Genomic DNA, 23,822 nt, shown 5'->3' with positions numbered 1-23,822 from the left:
GCCCAATTACATCGATCTATCTTACAAATAATATTCTCAGTCGCTAATCTTTTGAGTTCTTGACTTTCTCCTTGAGTGCATATGGTGCGGAACATGGCTTGCAGTAAACCGATCTAACGTCCTTCTGTACCCTGACACTCGCCTTGAAGCCTTGGATCGGACTGCCCATTTCGCAGAACACCTTCGGATACTTCTTGATAACCTCATCCGTTGATGAAAATCTTGCTTCCACACAGAAAATCTTGCTCCAATCCAGCTTCAGTGAGCTCAACCAATTTCTTCCCAGTAAGGCAGACTTGCCTCCTTTCACTACTATTAGAGGCAAGTTCTGAAATTGATCTTTATATTTCACTGGTACGGTGATACGACCTCCCACAGGAATTTTCTCTCCCGAGTAGCCTCGCAGCTCTATCTTGGATTTCCAGTTGGAAATCACGCAATTTGTTGAGGTACAGCGACTCCGGTACTACACTCACGGATGCACCCGTGTCAATTTCCATTGGTATCTTGAATCCTGCAATGTCTATGGATTTTGATGCTTTCCGAATCACTGTCCGTTAACCTCGTGCTCCTGATGACGTATAACTCTAACATCTCCTCGTCCTGTTGTTGTTCTTCCATGCTATGTAGTCTCTTGGGATTTCTACTCATAGCTTTGAACGCTGGACTCATAGCTTTGAAAGCTGGTTTACCCTTCAGTCGTCATGCCTTTGCAAGATGCCCAGTCTTCCTGCAGAGGAAACGCTCTGCCTTCACATATGGACACATTTGAGCAATGTGTTGTCCCAGGCACCCATAGCATGGCTTCGATGCTCTGGTAGAATTTCCAGTTTCTGAGACTTTCGGCCATGCACGTCTTTTACTTTGAACTCCAGGTGATTTACCTCGGTTGACTGATGACTGTAATTATTATTTAATTCTTGGGAATATTGTTCGGCCATGCCCATCGACCTCGCTGTCTGACAAGCAATCTCAAAAGTCAAGTCCTCCATCGTCAATAACTTCCTTCTGATCGCATCATTTTTCACCCCACAAACAAAACGATCCCGTAATGCTCGGTTTTGAAAGTTTCCAAAATTACAATAGCTTTTTTTTAATGCTATGATGTAATCACTGATACTTTCATCAGCCTTTTTATTCCGAATCCCAAAACGATAGCTTTCAGCAATTTCTAATGGTTTGGGGTTATAGTGCTGCTCCAGCTTCGTTAAAATCTCGAAGCGTTATGTCCTTTGGCTCGTCAGGTACAAGCAGATTTACAAGGGTTTCATACAATGCCAGACCCGCCACCGATAAGAAGATCGTTTTCTTTCGTTCCAACACAGCCCGGTTTGGACTGCATTGTCTGGAACTTCGATTATGTTATTTGCAGTGAAATACATTTCTAGCCGATCCACATATGCTTTAAAACATTCCCGGTCATGTCTATATTCACCCAAATGTCTGATTACATCTGCCATTTTAATCTCTAGCTGTTCACACCATGTGCTGTATTTTACCTCGGATTTTTGTAGCTTTTTCCAAAGACAGAAACTTCCAAAGTGTCTCTGTCGGCTGGCTGAATCCTTCACCAACAAAACTTAAGCTTTAAATCATCCGAAAAATCCCATCTCGCCGCCAACTGTGATATATTCACAGAGCACAAGCACACACAGCTTCCTACGTGGCAGGAAGCTCTCTCGGAAGCCTCCGGAATCTGCCTGTTTCTGTTTATTATTAACTCTGCACTTGCAGTACACAATACGTCCACATCCACAGTGTGGAGCTACAAACATTACAAGCTTACAGACATTACAGTAACAAATTGAGCTTCAATTTCAGTTGTGCTTTGATGGGAAGGTACTGCACAGAGAGCAGCTGCTTTCCCAGAAGGTCAAAATAAAGTCACACTGGGCTTTTCTTGCATATATCAGAGTGACTTGTTGCAGAAGTCTATGAGATGGTAACATAGCAAATGTGATCATAAAGTAAATGTATTAAAGTATTAACTATTCTTCCCAGGACTACACCCTTTCTCCTTTGAGGGCTGTTTGTGAACTATTCTGCTGCTTTTGAGTTCTCTTTAGTCACTCCACTTGCCTCCTCCTGTTACAGCCGGTTTTCTTCATTGTTTAAACTGTACTTGCATGGCTTTATCAGTAATTTTTCTGTATATTGTAGGACTTTCTAACTTACCAGTGTTCCAGTTACTTTCAAGTAACAGCTGTTGATATAAACTGCTTATTGTCTTGCTACATGAATTGCTAGTTGCATTTGTGTTAACTGTCGACATTAGTTACCTGCACATTGACCTGCTTCCTCGATCTTGGCCAATATTGCTTTACAGCTCATGTGCCTGCAAATTTTATTTCTATTTTAACGAACATTTCTTCTAGTGTTGCAATTAAAATAATGCCTTTACCATTATTAGCTATTAGCTCCACAAGCACTTGCGCATGAAGGATTCCAAGAAAGGCATTAAGTTTGGCTTTCATTTGCTTACATAATGCAGGGTACTACACTTCAAAAATACTTCATTGTGTGCAGTTCTCTTGAGATGTTTTGGCATAAGGCAATTCATAAATACCAGTATCTTATTATTCAATCACTGAGTGAATAAGAGAAGATCAGTCTGTAGTTGGGGGAATAAAACAGACTTGGAGCAGGGTGGGGGACATAATCCAAGTGTTTTTTATTGTGTTGGATTTGAGGGGAGAGTGGATTCTGGATGAAAAGCCGTGGGAGCATGGAATATTAGAAAATAAACTGTAGTTAGATGTTACTTAATAAGCAATTTATTTACACTTGGAATGGTTACATTTTGGACTGCCATCCTGTGCAATGAACGCTGAATTAGTTGAAGCATTTGTAACAGTTATCACTGCTATAGATGGTTACACAAGTTGTTTGAGATTAGTAATTACTAAAAATGTCTTGATAGCAACAATGACACAATTTCTCAACATGTCTAGTTTTATTTCCAAAATGTTACTGAAATAATAATTCTATCAAAAGGCACCGAGCACTATACTTTTATAAATCTTGATGAGCAGCGTGTTTTTCATTGACAGATTCTTGTTTCAGAGGAACTGAATTATAGCATCTTTATAGACTACTAGGTTGGAATCTTACCAACCCTGCGAGTGTCAAAATCAATGTGGCCATGGTCCCTTTAAGGAAACCGGCTGATGATGCGTCATCAAATGACATCTTCAAACCCGCTTTCTTTTGATTGGCCGGGAACCTCGCAAGGCGGGCTTAACAAGCCCAATTTTGGGAAGTTTATTTTCACATTGTGGGCTGGAGCCAGGAGCGGGGTCGCAACCCGCCACAGACCCAGGCCGCCCTAGACCCACCACAGTTGGCGAAATCGTGGCCCCAGTGTCTGATGCCCTCTAATTTTCTTTATAACGGAGTATCTTAGAAATCGGAATTCTCGTCATTTAGTTTGCTCCAGTTCTAGTCAGTTAGAACAGTTTCACTTTGGAACAGAATTTTTTTTCAAAAGGGTGCGTGTCCAGACACATACGCCTGATTTCAAAGTTTCGTGAGTGAAAACTTACTCCAAATGAACTTAGAATGGAGTAAGTGAAGATTTTTGTACGCTCGAAAAAACCTTGTCTACACTTTAGAAAATCAGGCGTAGGTGACATATCAGGCATAGGGAATGGTGGGGGGGGTGTTTAAAGGGAAGTTTACAAACATTAAACACTTCAGTTTTACAAATAAAGAGCCATCATCAATAATAAATGATAAATACATCAATAAATCAACCAATAAATCAATCAAAAAAAATTAATAAGAAATAATTTTTTTTTAAAATCAATAAATAAAACATTTTCTACTTACCGACTGCAGCTCCGGGAGCCCTCCAACAGCGTGCTGGGATGCACCCCTCAGTGTGTCTCTGTCAGTGTCTCTATCTCTCTGTCTGTCTGTGTGTCTCTCATTCTCTGTCTGTCAGTGTCTGTGTTTCTGACAGCGAGGGGAGGGGGGGTAGAGGGAGAGAGGGGGGGAGCAGAGGGAGGGATGGGGAGAAGGGGAGGGATGGGGGAGATGGGGGGAGAAGGGATAAAGGGGAGATGGGGGTGAAAGGAGATTTGGGGGGGGAAGAAGGAGATTTGGAAGGAGATGGGGGGGGGAGAAGGAGATGGGGGGGGGAAGAAGGAGATTGGGGGGGGAGAGAAGGAGATTGGGGGGGGTGGAGGGGAAGGAGAAGGGGGAGGGAGGCTGAACGGGCCGGGCCCGAGACTTCGGGCAGGGCCCGTCCCCAGCACCAGATTTACAGGTAGGTGGCGTTGGGTCGGGTCGGGGGGGGTGGTGGGAGGGAGGCCGGTTCGGGTCGGGGGGAGGGAGGTCAGGTTGGATCCCGTCCGGGGGGGGGAGCGCGGGTGTCGGGTCCGGAGGCGGGGGGGAGCGGGTGTCAGGTCCGGTCTGGGGGCGGGAGTGGGTGTTGGGTCCGGTCCGGGGGCGGGAAGCGGGAGTCGAGTCGGGTCGGGTCGGGAGGAAGCAGGAGCTGGCCGTGGGAGGAGCCTTATTCACGCAGCCCCAGTGAGGCCATTCGGCCAGGGCTAGGGGCTGCGTGCTTCGGCCCCTCCCACACAGTTTGGGCGCCTGGAGCTACTGAACATGCGCGCCCACTGTAGCGCGCATGTGCAGAAGTCCCGGCACTGTTTTCAGCGCAGGGACCTGGCTCCGCCCCCTACAGCTCCTGCTGCACTGCGCCAAGGGCCAGAGGACCTGCAGGGAGGTGGAGAATACGGAGGTTTTTTTTAGGCGCACTTTGTGGCGCGAAAAACGGGCGTCCAGGTCGGGACTGCGCCGTTCAAGGCGCGGCTCGAAACTTGGGCCCAGAATGTGGGGAAGTGTGAAGTTATCCACTTTAGTAGGAAAAACAAAAATGAAGAATATTTGTTGCCTGGTGAGGGACTGGGAAATAGTTGCATTCATAGCGACCTTGGTGTCCTTGTACATGAATCACAAAATTAACATGCAGGTACAGCAAGCAATTAAGAAAGCAAATGGTATGTTAGCTTTTGTTCCAAAGAGATTAGAGTACAAGAGTAAAAGGGGCCAAAATTCAGTAGCGTAAGAAAGCTGGCGCATCTATGAATTTTCTATGTTCTTACCGCAGGGATCCATGATGTGGTTGGATGATCGAGTTTCAGGACTTTGAAATTTTTTCAAAGTCCCAAAGGAAATTGGTCATAGTGGGGGCGGGAGATAGACAGGAAGTCAGGCTGAGAAGCTGAATTTGAGTCTGGACCAGGACTCCGTCGCTCTCTCCCCTTCATTAAAGGGGAGATAATCGGGCATTTTAAATCTTCGCCCATTGGTCCACCAGGGAGGGTTTCAGCCGGGCTAGCGGCCTGGCACCCAAGAGGAACCCATGGGCAATATCTTGCTGGCCAATCAGGAAGTCGGCCAGCAAAAATTAATACATGGCAGTCGTGGCAGTGAGCCCTCCCCTTGAAGGGCCGCTGCTCTGTCGGGCCGCACACAGTCAGCAGAAAGTGCACCGACAGAGAAAGCTGTCGGGCACCATGCGGTGGGGCTACGATTTTTCAACTGATTTTCAGTCAGTGCAATTTTAAGGTGAGGGAAAGTGGTGGTGCGCATTCTGATGACGCACTTGCGACGGTCATCAGGATCGAGCAGAATCGGGACCAGGCCAAAAATTCTCAACCTGAGTTTGGGTCACGTCGGCCATTTGATGACAAAACGGCAGCCACGTGATTCCGCCACACGGGTCTTTCTGAGCCCTGAATTTCAGCCTCAAGAAGTCTTACTACAATTATACAGGGCATTGGTGAGGCCGCACCTGGATTACGGTGTACAGTTCTGGTCTTAGCTACAGAAAGACATACCTGCCTTAGAGGGCGTGCAACAAAGGTTCTCTAGACTGGTTCCTGGGATGAGGGGTTTGCCCTATGAGGAGAGATTGAGTAGATTAGGCCTATATGCCCTATAGTTTAGAAGAATGGGCTCAATTTTGCACGAGCACGTTTTCTAGCGTACTTGCCTGAATTGCGCTGCTTCATTACGTCAGTTGATGCTCCAGAAAAAAATCTTTGTACTTTCGCTGCTGTTTGGCCTCTACTCTGCAGCCGTGCAGCGTGACCAGTCACCTCGGGGGGGTGGAGCCTGCGTTCTGCGCTGGAAAAATGTGCTGGGATGTCTGCGCATGCACGTTGGAAAAAAGTGATGTTCCTGATGTCTCTGTAATGGCCACGCATGCGCAGTAGCGCTCCGAGTTGGCAATCGGCCATTTTTAAAGAGCTACTTGTGTCTGCGTGCCAAAAGAGTGCTGTGTTTCTATTGGCGGGCAGGAGTAAGATTGCGGTCGTTGGCAACAAGGTTCGTCATGGAGAAGCAGTTTCGGGAGGACCCTGTTCATTCCGGCCCTACAAGGAAAGTAGAACAAAGTTTAAAAAATTTATCTGTTTGGGCTTCTTCTGGTTGAATTGCCGCCGCTCTGTGGCCCCCGATGTCAGCCAGTTTACTCGCTCCCTCCCACCCTCTTTTCTCCCCCCCCCCCCACCTCTATATTGACATGCCGCTGCTCTGTGGCCCCCGATGTCGGCCAGTTTGCTCCGATCCGTCCCAGGCCCGCTGCGTTCTCCCACCCTTAGCCCAGGCCGAGTGGCCTCCTCCTTCCCGGGCGCAGCACCTATCTACACCCCTCTCTCTCCCCTCCATTCTCTTTCTCCCCCCACTCTCTCGCTCTCTCCCCACCGCTCTTACCTTTCCTGCTGCTGCTGCTGTCTGGGCATCTGCTGCACTTACCTGCGCCGATTTCTTTAATTCTCCGCAAGGGTTTTCTCAAGTGGCCACATACGCTGGCCGAAGTAGAAACGGAGTAACTATTAGCTGGCCAAAGTTGCCTAAATGGGCAGCATTGGCGTAGGTGGCTGGTATGCCCCCTTTTGAGCAACAAAAAACCTAAAAAAAATGTAACTAAGTCTGGTGCAAATTGATTGGGGATACTGGGGATTTTTAAGTTAGGCCAGAAAAAGCAGCCAACTCCAAATAAAAATGGAGCAAATACTGGGGAAAATTGAGTCCAATGAGAGGTGATCTAATTGAAACATATAAAATTCTTAAGGGGCTTGACAGGGTTAATGCTGGGAAAATGTTTCCTCTGGCTGGGGAATCGACAACAAGGGGTCATAGTCTCAGAATAAGGGGTCAGCCATTTAGAACTGAGATCAGGTGAACCTTTGGAATTCTCTCCCCCAGAGAGCTGTTGATGCTCAGTCATTGAGTATATTCAAAACAGAGGTCGATAAATTGTTGGGAACTAGGGAATTAAGGGATATGGGGATAATGCGGGAAGGTGGAGTTGAGGTAGAAGATCAGCCATGATATTGTTAAATGGTGGAGCAGGCTCGAAGGGCACACAGCCTATTCCAGTTCCTATTTCTTATTTTCTTATGTTTGTTGTCCAAGAGAAATCGTTTCTTTACTCATCTGTACTTTTCAATGATTTTTGGAAGATCTGAATCATGTCTTCCTCAGTTAAAATTAATTTAGTCACTTGAATCTTTCTTCATTGCTTTGACCTCTAAGGCCTGGACTTGCCCTGACCACTCCCCTGCAAATTCTTTCTCATGCACTTGTATTCAGTCTGATGGAAACTATATGATCACTTCAGAATTGGTCTTGCCATCAATCTGTACAATGTCAGTATGACCAATCCCAGTATCCTGAATTGTCTTATTAATAATTGCCTTACAATGACCAGATACGTTCAGAGTATGATCAGTGATCACTCCAAATTCCATGTTCTATATTTTACTGTTATCTACTCCTTTATGCTTTACCCTATATTTATATCAACACTCAAATCTATTTGCTATGTCTCAGCCAATCTATGTAACTAGTTCAGGTCTCTTGGAAGATATTCACTCTCTTTTCTAATTGTTACCTGCCCACATAGCTCTGTATCATCCGCAAATCTAATAGGACTACAGAAATCCTGATCCATGTCATTAACAAATACTGTAAATAGTATGGAATGGATACCAATGTAACTCAGGCAGAGCATTTTCTGTTGATCACCCCATCTGTATTCTCTTGCCAGGCTAGTGCTCTGTCCATCTAGACATAAGCTTTAAGCTTCTTTACTAATCTCATGGGGAACTTTGAACCCTTGAAAATCCAAGTAAACCACATTTACTCAATTATTTGCTTGAGAAGATTTGTTCACCTTCTGTCAAAAGATGTTCACCTTTTGTCCCCTGGCTAATTACTGCAGGCTGGAGTATGTGAGAGATTGGAAGTAGCAGCATTGGATTAACAATTTAGATACCAAGTCAAAAAGTTATTTTATTTAGCAATGATTATTTTTTTTAATGCACAGTGATCCTATTTTTCATCTAATTTCAATCAAGAGCAAGAAGTGGAAAAAGCAATTAATGGTGGATATCCGAGAAGTGGATTTTCTGTTTTGTACAGATAAAACGGTGGCTTTTACTCCAAAAAATAAAGTACTTGTCTATTCTGCATATTCACCCCACCATTGGTGGCAGTGCCTTCCAGCTCCAGAATTCCCTCCCTAAACCCCTCTGATTGACACCTTGGTCTCCTCTTTAATATCTTCTTTAAAATCCAACTCTTTGACAAACCTTTTGTTCACCCCTCCTCATAGCTTCTCCATTGGCTCGGTGTTCATTTTGTTTTGATTATGTGTCTGGGAATCGCCTTGGGATGTTTTTCTACATTAAATCCCCTATATGAATGTAAGTCGTTGGAGGCTGCAGTTTTGTGTTAAATTTGAGCCCTGTGACTGATCTTTGAGAATGAGAAATGGAATGGAATATTTTTAAACAATACAGAAATATAGTTTACTGAAAATGCAATATATACCTGTAATGTGCTAAGAATTAGAACTTTGTAATGGAATTTTAAATATTAGTAATTATAAATGAGCTTCTTTAGACATCCGTGCATAGCAGCATAAAGTGACCTCGTAGTACCACAAGGCTGTTGTGAAATACTGCATGTTTTTTTCTGGGATAACACAATGTAGAGTAATATCTTTGGTTAGGCTTTGTAAATAAATCATACATAATTAATCCACCTCAAAATGTCAAGAAAACAAATATTTTTCTCAAGTTGGTACAACATGTATATTAATACATATCTGGAAGTGAGGCTGCAAAGCTGTATCTATGTTTTTGAGGAATTCTATTCTGTGTGCTGACGCCTCCACGTTTTGGTTTACAACCTTGTATCTCAAATCTAGATATTCTCAAAGAGAGGGATGTTAATATGGTAGGCTAATGGTTTCCCAGACCAGCATTGCTATCCTTCTGAGTACAAAATTGAACTGAATTACTTTTGTAACTTGCAGCATTCACACATCTTTAGCAATGAGATAATCACTAAAAATGCTTGCTTTAAAAAAACACAAATCTTAAGCTTTTCTGCATTTAATGAAATGTTATTATGAAGGGGTTATTATGTGACACACTGAAAATTTGCAGAGCTCCCTGTTGATTAAAATGAATTGCATAGATTAGGGAATGTCCCAGATTTGATACTTGGCATTTGCTTGTTTAGTTGATACAAACCGGGGACGCATTAGGGCACTAGAACTAGCTTCAACTGGCCTCGGTCAGGGAGGAGAGAATCACTCCTGGTTCGAGCTCCTGATTGCTGCGTAGTAACTGATACTGGAAATGTGTGTGGGTGAATGGTCACTTGGGTGAGTGAGGTACTGGAGGGTGCCAGGCAACCATGAAACCACAAGTCAACACCTTCAGGAGAGAGGGAAGGAAATATTAGGGGAAGAAGGAGGAAAGAATTTATAATTTCGAAGATGTGGAAGTTATTAAACGTTTCTTCAGTGATGTTACTCAATAGTTAAACAATTGGCTCTTTTCTGCATCAATTGCAATTTTTTTTATTGTAAGATGTTTTTATTTCCACTCACACTGTACCATATTCTGGCTAAGATGTTCGATTAAAACGAAGGTACAATACTCCACTGCCCCTGTTAGTGTTGCTGTGTTAGCAGTTAAGGATACCTAAAAACATATGGTTATGCGAATGAAACTATGACACAAATAATGCTGTGCTTACATGGTTGTGTTAGAACTGGAGACAAAAAGTCTCCTCAGGTTAGTATTAGAATGGCTGGATAGATGCTTGGAATGTGCGAATATTTTGGTTTCCTGCGGATGTTATAGCATTCTGCACTGTGATAGCAATATACATGTATCTGTTGTTTTTAAGTTAAGACTTGAACCTTGTTTATGTATTTTATGTATACTGCTATGATAGGGATTGAAGTTAGCTTAATAGAACTGTTTGCGAAGATACATAAAAGTTAATTAGTATAGAAAGACTTAGAATTGAAGGAAGTTGGGGAGGTTAAGTTGAACACAATCTCAGAATGGAGTATTTTGCTAGTCATAAAAAAGGTAATGACCGATTTAAATGAGACAGCTTTGCCTTTGGGCCTCATGGTTGAGAGGGTACAGGGCCACGCCTTGTACTAATTGTACCAGAGAGGATAGGGACGAGAAAGCTAAGACACATTTCAAAGAAAGAACCTTTGGAACGTATAAACAGGAAAGACATGTGAACAAGATCATGATCCATCTTTAGGGAGGGCTTTGTTTCAAGAATCGAGGCGACAATTGCGATGCCCCATTGAGTACTGAGTTTTTAGGGGAACCTCTATTGGCCAAAAGGTTTTGTCAATATCCCATTTCAGGCCCACCCCTAAAAAGAGAATAAAAGTGACCTTCTGACAGGCGGTGGAGGTGAGGGCTAGACAGAAGTTGAGCTGGTTGAACACTCTTCGAGGGGGCTCTAGACGAAAAGATGAGAGGCCACAAGCCAGAGAACTGCTCACGCATGGCAACCGTCTGTCCGATCAGATCAGTATAAGTTACTTGACACAGTCGCATGTTTTTGCTGTATAACTAATGTGTTATACCCATCTTAAATTCTGATTAAACACAATATGCCCACCATATTGGTTTGCAGTCGATCCTGATTATTTAAAGTGACCAGAGATGGCCGTAAACTGGTTATTTCTAACCGCTGCGAGATTTTTGAGATTTGCTAAGGTAACTGCCCCATCCTATTTTTCCCCCTACCACTGCCCTACCCATCTGACTTCTGTTAGGTATTTTTTCCCCTGATGACATTGTTATCAGTAACTTACTGCTTAATGAAATTGTAGATGCAGACACAAATTATACCACTCTGTGGCACAGTGCATTGGGGCTTTACTGCGTCATATCTTGAATTGATTACCATTTTTAACTCTCTCAAAAGCTCCGCCACAGTGTAAAATTTTATAAACTCAACACAGTAGTTTTTACAGAACGGTGAATCAATATGTAAGTTCTTTTTGCTAGTTTTTGACTATTTAAAACCTTTATTTTTACAGCTGTCATTTGAAAGAAAGAATTACATTTATATAGTGCCATTCATGACCTCAGGATATCTCTCAGCCCTTTATAGCCAATAAAGAACATTTTTGAAGTAGTCACTGTTTTAGTGTTGGGAAACACGGCAGCCAATTTGTGCACAGCAGTGTCCCACAAACAGTAATGTGCCAATGACCAGTTAATCTGTTTTTAGATGTTGATTGAGGGATGAATATTGGCCAGGCCACTGGGGAGAACACCCCTGCTGTTCTTCAAAACAGTGCTACCTGAGAGAGTACTATTCAGTTTAATTTCTCTGATACAAAGATGGGTGGGAAAGCAAGTTGTGAGGAGGACACAAACAATCTGCAAAGGGATATAGATAGGCTAAATGAGTGGGCAAACATTTGGCAGATGGAGTATAATGTGGGAAAGTGTGAGGTTATCCACTTTGGCAGGAAAAATAAAAAAGCAAATTATTATTTAAATGGAGAGGTGTTACAAAATGCTGCAGTACAGAGGGACCTGGGGGTCCTTGTGCATGAAATATAAAAAGTGAGTATGCTTTTGGAGATACAGCAAGTAAACAGGAAGGCAAATGGATGTTGGCCTTTATTGCAAGGGGGATGGAGTATAAAACCAGAGCAATCCTGCAACAACTGTACAGGGTATTGGTGAGGCCACACCTAGAGTACAGTTTTGGCCACCTTATTTAAGGAGGCATTGGAGGCAGTTCAGAGAAGGTTCACTAGGTTGATTCCTGAGATGAGGGGGTTGACTTAGGAAGAAAGGTTGAGCAGGTTGGGCCTATACTCACTGGAGTTCAGAAGATTGAGAGGTGATCGTATTGAAACATATTCAATACTGAAGGGACCCGACAGGTAGATGCAGAGAGGATGTTTCCACTCGTGGGGGAATCTAGAACTAGGGGGCATAGTTTCACAATAAGGGGCCACCCATTTAAAACTGAGATGAGGAGGAATTTCTTCTGAGAGTTGTAAATCTGTAGAATTCTCTGCCCCAGAGCGCTGTGGAGGCCGGTCACTGAATATATTTAAGGCGGAGATAGACAGATTTTTGAATGATAAGGGAGTAAAGGGTTATGGGAAGCGGCAAGGAAGTGGAGCTGAGCCCAAGATCAGATCAGCCATGATTTTATTAAATGATGGAGCAGGCTCGAGGGGAGAAATGGCCTACTCCTGCTCCTATTTCTTATTTCTCCACCAAAAAAACGTCACCTCCAACAGTGCAGCACTCCCTCAGTAATGCATATCAGCCGAGCTCTTGTGCTCACAACCCTCTGAGTCAGAGGCCAGAATCACCACTGAGTCACAGTTGACACCTAAAATGAAGTGTTGAAAGATTTAACATGCAGTTTCAGCTTTGGTTTTGAATGTATATTTTAACTTGCACAGCATTTATGACCTACAGAGAAGTTATTTTCCTCTAGTTCAGTGGATTAAAATCTATTAGCTGTGGAGTACGGAAGTGCCATGGGGAAATTAAAACTGTATAAACATTTGCAGGTTTTCTTTGCTGTTACACATGGCTCTACATTTGATTCTAAATAACAAATTCATAAGAGCAGTGTAGCTCTACTGGGACATGCTGTGTATTTAAATTTATATTTTACAGTAGGTTTAATATATGTTTTTCTATTAATAACCATTAGGCCTTGATGACTGCCTGCAGCAATACATTAAGAACTTTGAGAGGGAAAAAATCAGTGGAGATCAACTTCTGCGTATCACTCACCAGGAACTAGAAGAGCTTGGGGTCACTCGTATCGGTCATCAGGAACTTATCCTAGAGGCTGTAGACCTGTTGTGTGCTTTGGTAAGTACAATCTCTTTGCCTTTTTCTCTCTGTATCGGTCTATTTGAGGAAATGTATTCCGAACTGACCAGTCTTGGGAAAAGACGGTGTTTAGATCAAAAGGGAAACTTTGCAGGGCTGTGGAGAAAGAGTGAAATTAATTGGATAGTTCTTTCAGAGAGCAGGCATAGGCCGAATGGTCTCCTTATATGCTGTAAGATTCTTTGATTCCTGGTACTGCTTGTGGCTTGTTACTTTTAAATTAGTGTTTCCAGTTGTGTGCTTATGTTTTAAGTAAAATATCCAGCTTACATTTATGTCATATATGCTTTATAGCCTTTTGACAACTTGGATTGTACCCCTCAAAATTTTCTGTTGAACCAGATAATCCACTCGGCCCATACAGCTATTTTTTAGGCTGCCGTATTGAAAATGTTATAAATAGGTGCTCTGGTTGTTGGCCATGTTTCCAAATGTGGGGCATTCCTCATATATTATATCATCACTCTTCCCTAATGGAAGGGAGGTAAGATTGGCAAATGTCATCCAGGATTATCCAAGATGGAGTTAAGATACAGATCAGCCATGATCTAATTTCTCACCTATTCCTTGCAGCCACTAAAAATATAGGCCCTGAATTTGCAGTCAGAGTCTTCCTACGGGGTAATGCCTCCGATCCACAAATAAATTGCCCATGTACCTGGTGGTCCGGCTGGTATGGAGATTCACAGTCCTGGGCCTCTCTGGGTACCCGTAGGACGAGGTCCACGTATTTCGGGTGCATGCGGTTCGCAAGCGTCCCTGGGATCACATGGGCCGGCCCAACGAATGACTGAAGTGGAGCCCCATTCATGCTTATGGGGATTCCGTATGTACAGAAAACCCATAAGTATGAATGATAATATCCCCTAAAATGTATCTAGAATTCAAATAAACAAATAAATAAATCATTACATATTTAAAATTAATTAAATATTTAAAACAAAAATTTAAATTTTGAAAAATAAATTTACATGTTTTAACGGGGCTAAAAATAAACTTACCTTATAAGAACATAAGAAATAGAAGCAGGAGAAGACCATACGGCCAGCTCCGCCATTTAATACGATTATGGCTGATCCGATCATAGACTCAGGTCCACTTCCCTGCCCGCTCTCTATAACCCCATATTCTCTTATTCTTTAAGAAACTGAATAAATTAAAGACAGAAAGAGACAATGTCCCAGCTTCCACAGCTCTCTGAGGCAGCGAATTCCACAGATCCACAACCCTCAGAGAAGAAATTTCTCCTCATCTCTGTTTTAAATGGGCGGCCCCTTATTGTAAGATTATGCCCTCTAGTTCTAGTCTCCCCCATCAGTGGAAACATCCTCTCTGCATCCACCTTGTCAAGCCCCCTCATAATCTTATACATTTTGATAAGATCACCTCTCATTCTTCTGAATTCCAATGAGTAGAGGTCCAACCTACTCAACCTTTCCTCATAAGTCAACCCCTTCATCTCTGGAATCAACCTTGTGAACCTTCTCTGCATTGCCTCCAAAGCAAGTATATCCTTTCGTAAATATGGAAACCAAAACTGCACGCAGTATTCCAGGTGTGGCCTCATCAATACCCTGTACAACTTCCCTGCTTTTATACTCCATCCCCTTTGCAATAAAGGCCAAGATTCTATTGACCTTCCTGATCACTTGCTGTACTTGCATACTATCCTTTTGTGTTTATTGCACAGGGTTTTTAATGCATAAATGAGTGAAAAAACATTTATTTTAATGTTTTTTTAGAACTCTTACACTGGTAAAAGCAGGCCTTTACGCTTGCTTTTACCAGGCATAAGAATTCTACGGGCATTCATTGGGCAAATAGTTCAACTCTCCACCCGTGAATGCCCTTTTTCCGGGGATGCGTCGGATCTGTCTAGATTGACAGATCGCAAGTTCCGGGTTTTTGCGCATACGCATCTGGTGTGAAAATTTGCACGGCCCTTACGGGCGCTAACGCACCAGTAGGGGCTGCAAGTTATGGCCCAGTACCTACTTATTTTTAGAAATTAAGGTAGTGGCGATAGATTTAGAGAAATGGCAAATGCAGTTGCAATGCAGGTTCTCTGTGTGGCATGCATAGTACAAACCTTCCTGTATCCACAAGATATTCAGGAGAAGTACACAAGTTCTGAATCTTTTTGGTTGCAAATATATCTGACCAGTAATTTTACCTGTGCAAATGGCATGTCATGATGACACTTTCAACTTTCTGGATTGACTGAGGATGTATTGGGAATTCTACACACTCTGCAAGTAGTGTTGATAGGTTGTGCTGCTCAAGCAGAAAAATCTGTGATACCTTATCACTGTTAGATTTAGGGTACTGTGTGGCGGGGACAGGTTTGTGCAAGGACCTTTGTCTTACGGATGTTTAGTGTAAGGCCCATGCTTTCGTACGCCTCAGTGAATACGTTGACTATGACTTTGAGTTCAGCCTCTGTATGTGCGCAAACGCAGGCTTCGTCCGCGTACTGTAGCTCAATGACAGAGGTTGGGGTGGTCTTGGATCTGGCCTGGAGATGACGCAGGTTGAACAGGTTGAGCACCTTGAGTCTCATCGCTGAGAGCATGCAGAAACCAAGCGCAGGCAGCGGAAAGAGCATGCAGCAAACCAGTCCCACCCACCCTTTCCCTCAACGACTGTTTGTCCCACCTGTGACAGGGACTGTGGTTCTCGTATTGGACGATGCAGTCACCTAAGAACTCATTTTTAGAGTGGAAGCAAGTCATCCTCAATTCCGAGGGACTGCCTATGATGATGATAGAATTAGGGTTTAGAGGCAGAGAGGTTGTTTCCACTGGTCGGGGAGACTAGAACTAGGGGGGCACAGCCTCAAAATACGGGGGAGCCAATTTAAAACCGAGTTGAGAAGGAATTTCTTCTCCCAGAGGGTTGTGAATCTGTGGAATTCTCTGCCCAGGGAAGCAGTTGAGGCTAGCTCATTGAATGTATTCAAATCACAGATAGATAGATTTTTAACCAATAAGGGAATTAAGGGTTATGGGGAGCGGGCGGGTAAGTGGAGCTGAGTCCACGGCCAGATCAGCCATGATCTCTTTGAATGGCGGAGCAGGCTAGATGGCCTACTCCTGTTCCTAGTTCTTATGTTCTTATGTTTTTCCTGTCATTTTTTTCATCTAAAATGGCTTGGGGGGGTGGTGGGGGGGGGTCTGTAAAGGATGAGCAATCCACTCTGCTTGTTTCCTAATTGGTGAAAGTGAATATCAGGCAGGTTCTATAATGGGCGGGCAAACTGCTCTGCCAGTTTACTGCCCAAGTGGTGAAGATGAAAATTACTCATCTCCTATCAAACTTGTACCTGTGTTTTTTTACTCCTTTTTATTGAATTATTGTGGCTTAGGTCCAATAATTAACCTCGATTATAACTTACAGCTGAGTATGTAGAATGCCCAGTCCAGATAGTTGAAAATGTCATTATCATATGCCATTTGCACAGGTACAGTTACTGACCAGATGCATTTGCCACTAAAAAGCGAAAGAGAACTAAAAAGTTAGGAAAATATATGATCTGAAAGGCATTAGTTTGCCTTTTTCAAACTTCAGTCTTTCTGTGATTTCTGACCAATATCGCTTTCAACTTAATTACTTAAAAAAAAAAGAAGAGTTTTGTTGGGTAAAACAGATGAAATTCCCTCTGTTCTTTGATAGACAGTCTTGAAGTAGCTTTTTCAGATCGAGGTGAAGCCCAAAATGCTCAGAGTTTGATATGTCTCGATGCAAGTATTGGATGTTAATGACAGCTTAATACCTAGCAGAGGCATGGGAAATGTATCTATCTGATCTCCTGATGTAAAAGCAAATGTTCTTTTGAATAGATCAAGCAGACAAACTGATTAAGTTTTTACACTTCAGTAAACAATGGTGTTGAGAGTTGTCTTATCACTGACTTTCCTACATCTGCGCTATCCTACAATGTATACCTTAAGCCGCATAAACATCAGAGAATCTTTTATTCAGCTGATTTATGAGCAAACAACCTGCTTTCACCAAGTACAAAATAGGGGGCGTGAACTGCCAAATTCACAGTCGTAGTGCCCCCAGGTTCCCCCATTTTTGTAATTAATTGAAGGAACTACTGCCATTTTAAATTTATTTACGTTTCCTATTTGAAACTATGTAAAACCCAAGACAAAAAGTTCTAGTTATTTTTAAAATAAGATTCTCTAAGTGTTTCAAAGCACTCTATACTGTGAATTGCTTTTGGAATGCTGTTATGCAAAGTAGTAGCCATTCTATGCCAGTAATACGCCACAGCAATGAGATAGTTGGTCTGTTTATTTTTGGTTGCATCTGTTGAAGCAATGTTGGCCAGGACACCAGAACACCCTGCTGTTATTTGAATAGTGCCATGGAATCTTCACCTTGCACCTGAACAGGCATATTTAATATCTTATCTGAGGGTTCAGATTTCTAACAGTACAACAGTTCCTAAGCACTGAACTACATTGTAAGCCTAGGTTATGGGCTTAAATCCCAATGTGGCTCTTGAACCCACAAGCTTCTGACCCAGAGGTGAGGGTGTCATGAACTGGCACTGGTCTGAAAGCTGCTCTGGACCAATGAAACCAAGCCACCTAAGTTGTATTTGGCCCAGGCCTCAGAAATAAAAACATGGTCTGCGTATTGACTCATCCTTGGTTCACTTATTTAAAACAAATTGAATTGGCAGCATGTTGGAATACTGGCACTCTTCTCTGGAGTTGGTTTCCTTCTACCTCAGCATTTAGGTGAATTCAAAATTTATTATTGCTAGAAAATAATTTTTAGGTAAAAATTTGGAGAGGAAATTGGACAATTTTGCTGTTCTTTCACTTTTAGGAAAATGGTAGTGTACATGCACAGTTCACCAGTTTTTTGTTTTGTACACTGTACATGACGTTGCTAATGTGAACATACTAAAATTATTTTAATGTGAAATGCTATGGGGTAAATAGCATTTTCCCTACAGCTCAACTTCTGAGCTTTGAAGGAGAGAATTTACTTCTCTTTCAATGTACACCTTCAGGAAACAACCGCCAGTTACGTTTCATCCATATGTTTGATAGGAGCTTTGCATCAAAACATAGGGCTGGATTCCATAGGGAAGGAGGTGGGCCGGGGGGTGGAGGTGGGGTCTCCGAGGTGTTATCCCGCAGGCCTTGCCGACTTTAATGGCAGGACCTGATTTGCATGTGAGGCCTTGGTTTCCCACCTGCAGCCAGCCGGATGGAGAGGGTGGCTGACTGCAGGTGGGTAGGCCTGCGGCACTAGGCCACACAGAGGAGGGTGAGAGCGTTAAAAGGATTGGGTAGTGGCGGGTGGGTTGGGCAGAGGATTGGGGGTCGGACCAGGCCGTTAAAAGGATCGGGTGAGGAGAGGGATCGGGCAGATGATCGGGGTTGGCGGTGGGGGGAGGGGGAGAGAGAGGATCGGGACCGGATGATCGGGGTGGAGTGAAGTTGAAGGGAAGACACTGGGCAGCCACCGGAGAATTAGGGAGGGGGGCAGTGGGAGAAAAGAATGTGGCTGGCCCAAGCATCATCAATGGGGTTGGGACGGAGGCCTGGTGGTGGGTGGGGGGGGGGGGGGGGGGAGGTGTTCCGATCACGGCGAGGTGGGTTAGATAAGGATCCTGGATCCAGGAGGTAGGTATAAAGGCACTTACCTCCTGGATCCAGTAATCCCTGCCTTACTGTAACCGCCAGATTTTATAAATTGTGTAAAACCTGTCCACGTGCAGTAAAACAAAATGGAGGTTAAAAGAGGCTTCCAGCCTCATTATAATATTTCAATTGATGTCCCGTCTCCACCCTGCTTCCTGTCCCACCTCCATTAAAACCGGAAGTGGACGGGTTGGAGGTGGATTCAGTTTGGGAATCCAATTTTTAACAATTCAACTGCCCTCATGCTCCAACCCCACCTGGTTTTTCAGGTTAATGATCCGCCCCCCCCCCCCCCCCCCCCCCCCACCCCCCGCCTATAAGTTTCACGTAGGAGCCGCATTTCTTTTATTGCAAAAGCTGAGCCTCCGATCAATACTGGCCCCCTTTGTCACCAGTCTCTTCCTGTTCTCATGGGGTGATTTCACGACACACAAAATGGCCACTCACTGCGACGCCCTTCTGTAGACTTCTCATCCACGCAGTGAGCTTTCCCCGACTTTCCACTGAATCGGCTCATGTTGTGGTAAACCTAATTAATAAAGTAATTTTTACAAATAAATCCAACCATGATTCAAATGCCTGTGCAATTTTCTCATATTTTCCTATATTTTATTTTTGCTGTGCCAAATAAAAACAGTTCTATTTGTGGTTGGGATTGGGCTGGAATTACTGTCAATTTCTGTTATCCAGCTGGTGAGAAGATATTGTTTAATGTGCTTCACTCATGGTTACATTCATACACTCATGTTTACCTGTATTAGCAGCAATGCACTCCAAAAGTAATGAATTGTATACACAGTACTTTAAGATGTTTGCGATAAGGATCTGTAAAAATCTATGCCTTTTTTAAAGTGTGCTTTCATGTCTTAAAAATTATTTTAGGAAGACAAATGGTGCTGCATCTTTGATCGAAGTGTATTCTGTAATTTATTTGTCGTATTATTGTCTAGTTGCTGATAATAAATAACAGTATTTTTCTTTAGCGTTGTACTTATATGGCCTTCAGAATTTGTAGAATTTATTTGTGCTTTCAACTCACTCCCAAACTGTATAACTGTAATAAAATTATTTGTGGACTCATTGTTCATATGCTGCAGTGAGGTTAAAGGTATAAAACAAATCAGCTTTGTTGGCGCATGTTCAGTAACTCTAATAATCCTAATGGCCACTTCTGGAGGATTCTTGGATTTGAGAACTTTTTTCTTAAAAAAAAAACAACTGAATTATTCACCATCATAATGTTTATGTAAATTGTAGAAAATGAGGAAAATCCCTGCACAGTTAACATACTTTAAATAGATAACGGGCCACTTCATGTATATTCTGGTCTTCTGCATAGGCTCATTTTTTTTTTTCTTTTAATTGTTTTTGTAAACTGATATTCAAAATTAGTCACCTCCCCTTCTCAACTGCATGAGGCTGGTGAAGTCTTCATTTCTATGTAGTTCTGTGCATGCTAGTGTCTCTCTTCAAACTGCGACTTGTTCTTCAGAGGGTAAGCGGCCAAGAATTCAATAGGATTTGGAGGTTTTTCTTTTGTCAAAACTGAAAGGCCTTACAAATGAATGGGTTCCACCGTCTGATCCAGATACACCCGAGTTTAGAAGTTTTCTCCACATTCAGTTTTTCATGCTCAACTATCCTCTGCACATTCTCAGAGACACTATACTCCCCCTGAGGATTTTCTGATATCTGCATCTGTCCTTAAAGGTTTGGTTCTGCGAGTGTATCGCCATGTTCTTCTGCCATGTTTGTTATCCGTTTCATTCCAGAATTCTTCATGCTTTTCCACAGACCCGCTGAGAATTCTGCATTACACCAACTTTGAACTCTTTCTGAAATCCCATCGCCCTACCATTGACGGATGTACCTTCAGTCGTCTAGACATGAAGCTCTGTAATTCCCTCGCTACACCTCTCAGTCTCTCCACCTCCTCTTCTCCTTTAAGACTCCCTTTGAAACCCACCTATTGAACCAAACTTTTAGTCACCCCTCCTAATATCTCCTTCTTTGGCTTTTTGTTGATTTTTGTCTGATTACGCTTCTGTGAAGCACCATGGGATGTTGTTCCATGTTAAAACCACTATATAAATGCACATTGTTGTTGCTAAGAGTATGCAAATGTATGCAGATGGAGAGGAGAACAGTAATTTAATGCCCCAGTGTTATTGCATCAAACAATAATTTTGGTGCAGTTAACAACAATGCAAGCAGATAGCTGTACATTGTATATTGGATGCTCTGGTATAAATGTTAATTTATGATTTTTATGCTAGATAATGGGAAATATCTAATTGCACTTTACTAATGCATAAGTTACAACCTCAGTTTTGCAGATCAAAAAATCCTGCTTGAAGTTGTGGACCACAGCTTTGATTGAGCAGTGAGTCACAGGCTCATGTCAAGAACAATCAGTTTATCTCTGACGCCAAGATGGTCTTGTGGATTTCCTATTTTTTACTCTTACTGTTGAGGACCCTAAAGAGATGACAGCTGCTCAGTTGCCTCTCCATTAAAATCTAAATTATGTTTACACAACATTTATTTTTTAAAAGGAAGTGATAAATCTTTTTTTTAAGTGCACATAATTACTAAATATAGCCTGTAGGGACGAGTGCTTTACAAATTTGCTTCCATATATGGACTGGTAACTGCTAATGAGCAGTCCAGTCACTTTGCATACACAAAGTTATTTTCTGGTATTGGACATGAGTTGGTAATTTCAGTGCAGTTTTATGCTTGAATGGTAGAACAGGGGTGTACAAAAAAACAAAATTTCGAAGAAGTACCATTTATAGTTGAGTGATGTTCTTGCTAGGATCAAGCATATGCAAGATTATCTGGAAATCGCAGACTTATGCAGAATTCTTTGGTTCTCGTTTTTATTTTAGAACTATGGGCTTGAAACCGAGAACCTCAAAACACTATCCCACAAACTGAATGCATCTGCCAAAAATCTTCAGAATTTTATAACCGGTCGGAGGAGGAGTGGACACTATGATGGAAGGTCCTCCAGGAGATTGCCAAATGATTTCCTGACATCAGTGGTGGATCTCATAGGTGCTGCTAAAAGCCTTCTGGCATGGCTGGACAGGTAATGCTGAGAGGTGACTGTTTGTACACTCTGAATGAAAGACTGTAAATCTAAATGATTGTGTGCAAGGTTATTAGCTTTTTTTTAATCAATGGAGGTCTTGTTTGCCATCGTACATTCCAATCATACTGCACATCCTCCTGTATCAAATAGTATTTTAATTATTATTTATTTTTATGTCTTTGTGGGTACAGTACAAAAGTAAGATTTTGCTGATCTAGAGATAACTTTAATTGTATAAGGTTCTAGAGGAGCTGTTTAAAAGAGCTGATTTTCAATAAATAAAATCTCTAAAACCACTGTAATTTTATATCCAGAATAAGTCTGAATAATTGAAATAGTTAGTGATTTGATGTCACAATTCTGCTGGACAACCCTGTTAAAAGTGCTTTATCAGAGTGTTTTCATAAATATTGATTGGTTTTATTGACCTACTCTGTCTTAGGACAGCAGTTCCACCATTGGGCCTCCTAGCAGCCAGCTTATCCCATCATGCATTTGTATTGTGCCAGAGTAATTTTATATTCATGAAGATTGTTACAGCTGCTAGTAAAAAAAAAATCCATGGTGGTGAAAATGCTATGAATAATCATTACAGTATGACTTTAAGTTTAAAAAGGATGCAATTATAGCAAGTAAATTCTATAGGGACAGTTTGATAAACTGTGGTGTTCCTCTTGCTCTGTGCTGTCTCATTTAGAATGGTGTCATCAGAAGTAACTGAGTGATTCAGGTTGCAAAGTGCCACTGAACATACAAACATGGGAGATGGTCACAAATGTAGTGAGCTTTGTTTGGTTCCGTCCCCTGGAGTTTACCACTGGAACCTATGGAATATATTCATTGGTTATACTGAGGTAAGTTATCTATTTAGAGAAACAGAAATCTCCATCTTTCTGTGGACCCTTACAACGTAACAGCAGAGGATGAGATCACAAATGTGGTACGATGCGATCACAGTGTTATGCCGCACATAGTCAGCAGTCAGTGGCAAGTGAGGAAGGAAACTATAAACCACAAAGATTGAAAAGTTTAAGCCAAGGTGATGCGGAGAAAGCAGATGAGTGGCTGTAGTAGATGGAACATGACCTCGAGAGAGGTCAAAGAAAGGGATGTTTTATCTTGATACAGATTAAACACCATAAACCACAAGGATAGCAAAATCGACAAGTGTGCACCTAACGTCATACGTTATAGGCTTGGTAAAGGTGAGGACGTATCTGCAAATGTGGCATTTCTTTTTAAAATTTGATTGATGATTTAGGATATTTGGAATATAATTTCAGTCCTACAGATAGTGGACAGCAGATGCATATAAACATACAGGGGGTGAAATTCACCATTGCCCCGTTTGGAGTGCAAATTTTTTTAAAGATTGAAAAGTTAGCTCCGGCAACTTCAAACTTTAAAAACATTTGCCGTTTGTGCTCCAAGAAAGAAGTGGAGCACTAAATCAACGGAAGCAGCACTGCCCATTGGGCCGTGCAGCACTGCTGCGTTCAAAGGGCACTTCCCTCCCTTAAAGGGAAGGGCCATCGCTGCAGGCTCTGCAATATGAAGGGGACCTACCTACACCAGCAAGGGAGCAGCCTGGCACTTGAGCAGAGTGCTGGGCTGAATGATCGTGGGCAGGAACCCGCGAAAAAAATGGCAACAAGAAAGGTATATCTTTTATTACTTACCTCAGCAACCTCGCCGTTAATCATTATCTCCGTAGCAGCTGGCAGCCCACGCCTCCTGCAGCTGTTGGTGTTTTCGCCCAGCGCTGCTGCAGGAGGGGGTGGAGGTGAATTTCAGGTCCGGGGCATTACCGGGGCGATGCGCACCGTGATGACATCA

General features: G+C 42.6%; 1 protein-coding gene and 1 pseudogene across 1 annotated transcript in view; one reads left to right on the top strand and one right to left on the bottom strand.

The window, feature by feature from the left end:
- The window catches only part of cnksr2a (connector enhancer of kinase suppressor of Ras 2a), a 799,210-nt gene that overhangs the window by 180,813 nt on the left and 594,575 nt on the right, over positions 1–23,822 (top strand). The window contains exons 2-3 of the mRNA XM_070893873.1: positions 13,039–13,202; positions 21,781–21,983. Of these exons, the coding sequence (XP_070749974.1) occupies positions 13,039–13,202; positions 21,781–21,983 (367 nt within the window). The remainder of the gene's footprint in view (positions 1–13,038; positions 13,203–21,780; positions 21,984–23,822) is intronic.
- LOC139275827 (protein dpy-30 homolog pseudogene) lies at positions 20,346–20,638 on the bottom strand (annotated as a pseudogene).

This window comes from Pristiophorus japonicus, chromosome 11, assembly GCF_044704955.1.
Source record: "Pristiophorus japonicus isolate sPriJap1 chromosome 11, sPriJap1.hap1, whole genome shotgun sequence".
Lineage (NCBI taxonomy): Eukaryota > Metazoa > Chordata > Chondrichthyes > Pristiophoridae > Pristiophorus > Pristiophorus japonicus.
Note: the sequence above shows the minus strand (reverse complement) of the source record. Positions and strands in the feature narration are given on the sequence as shown.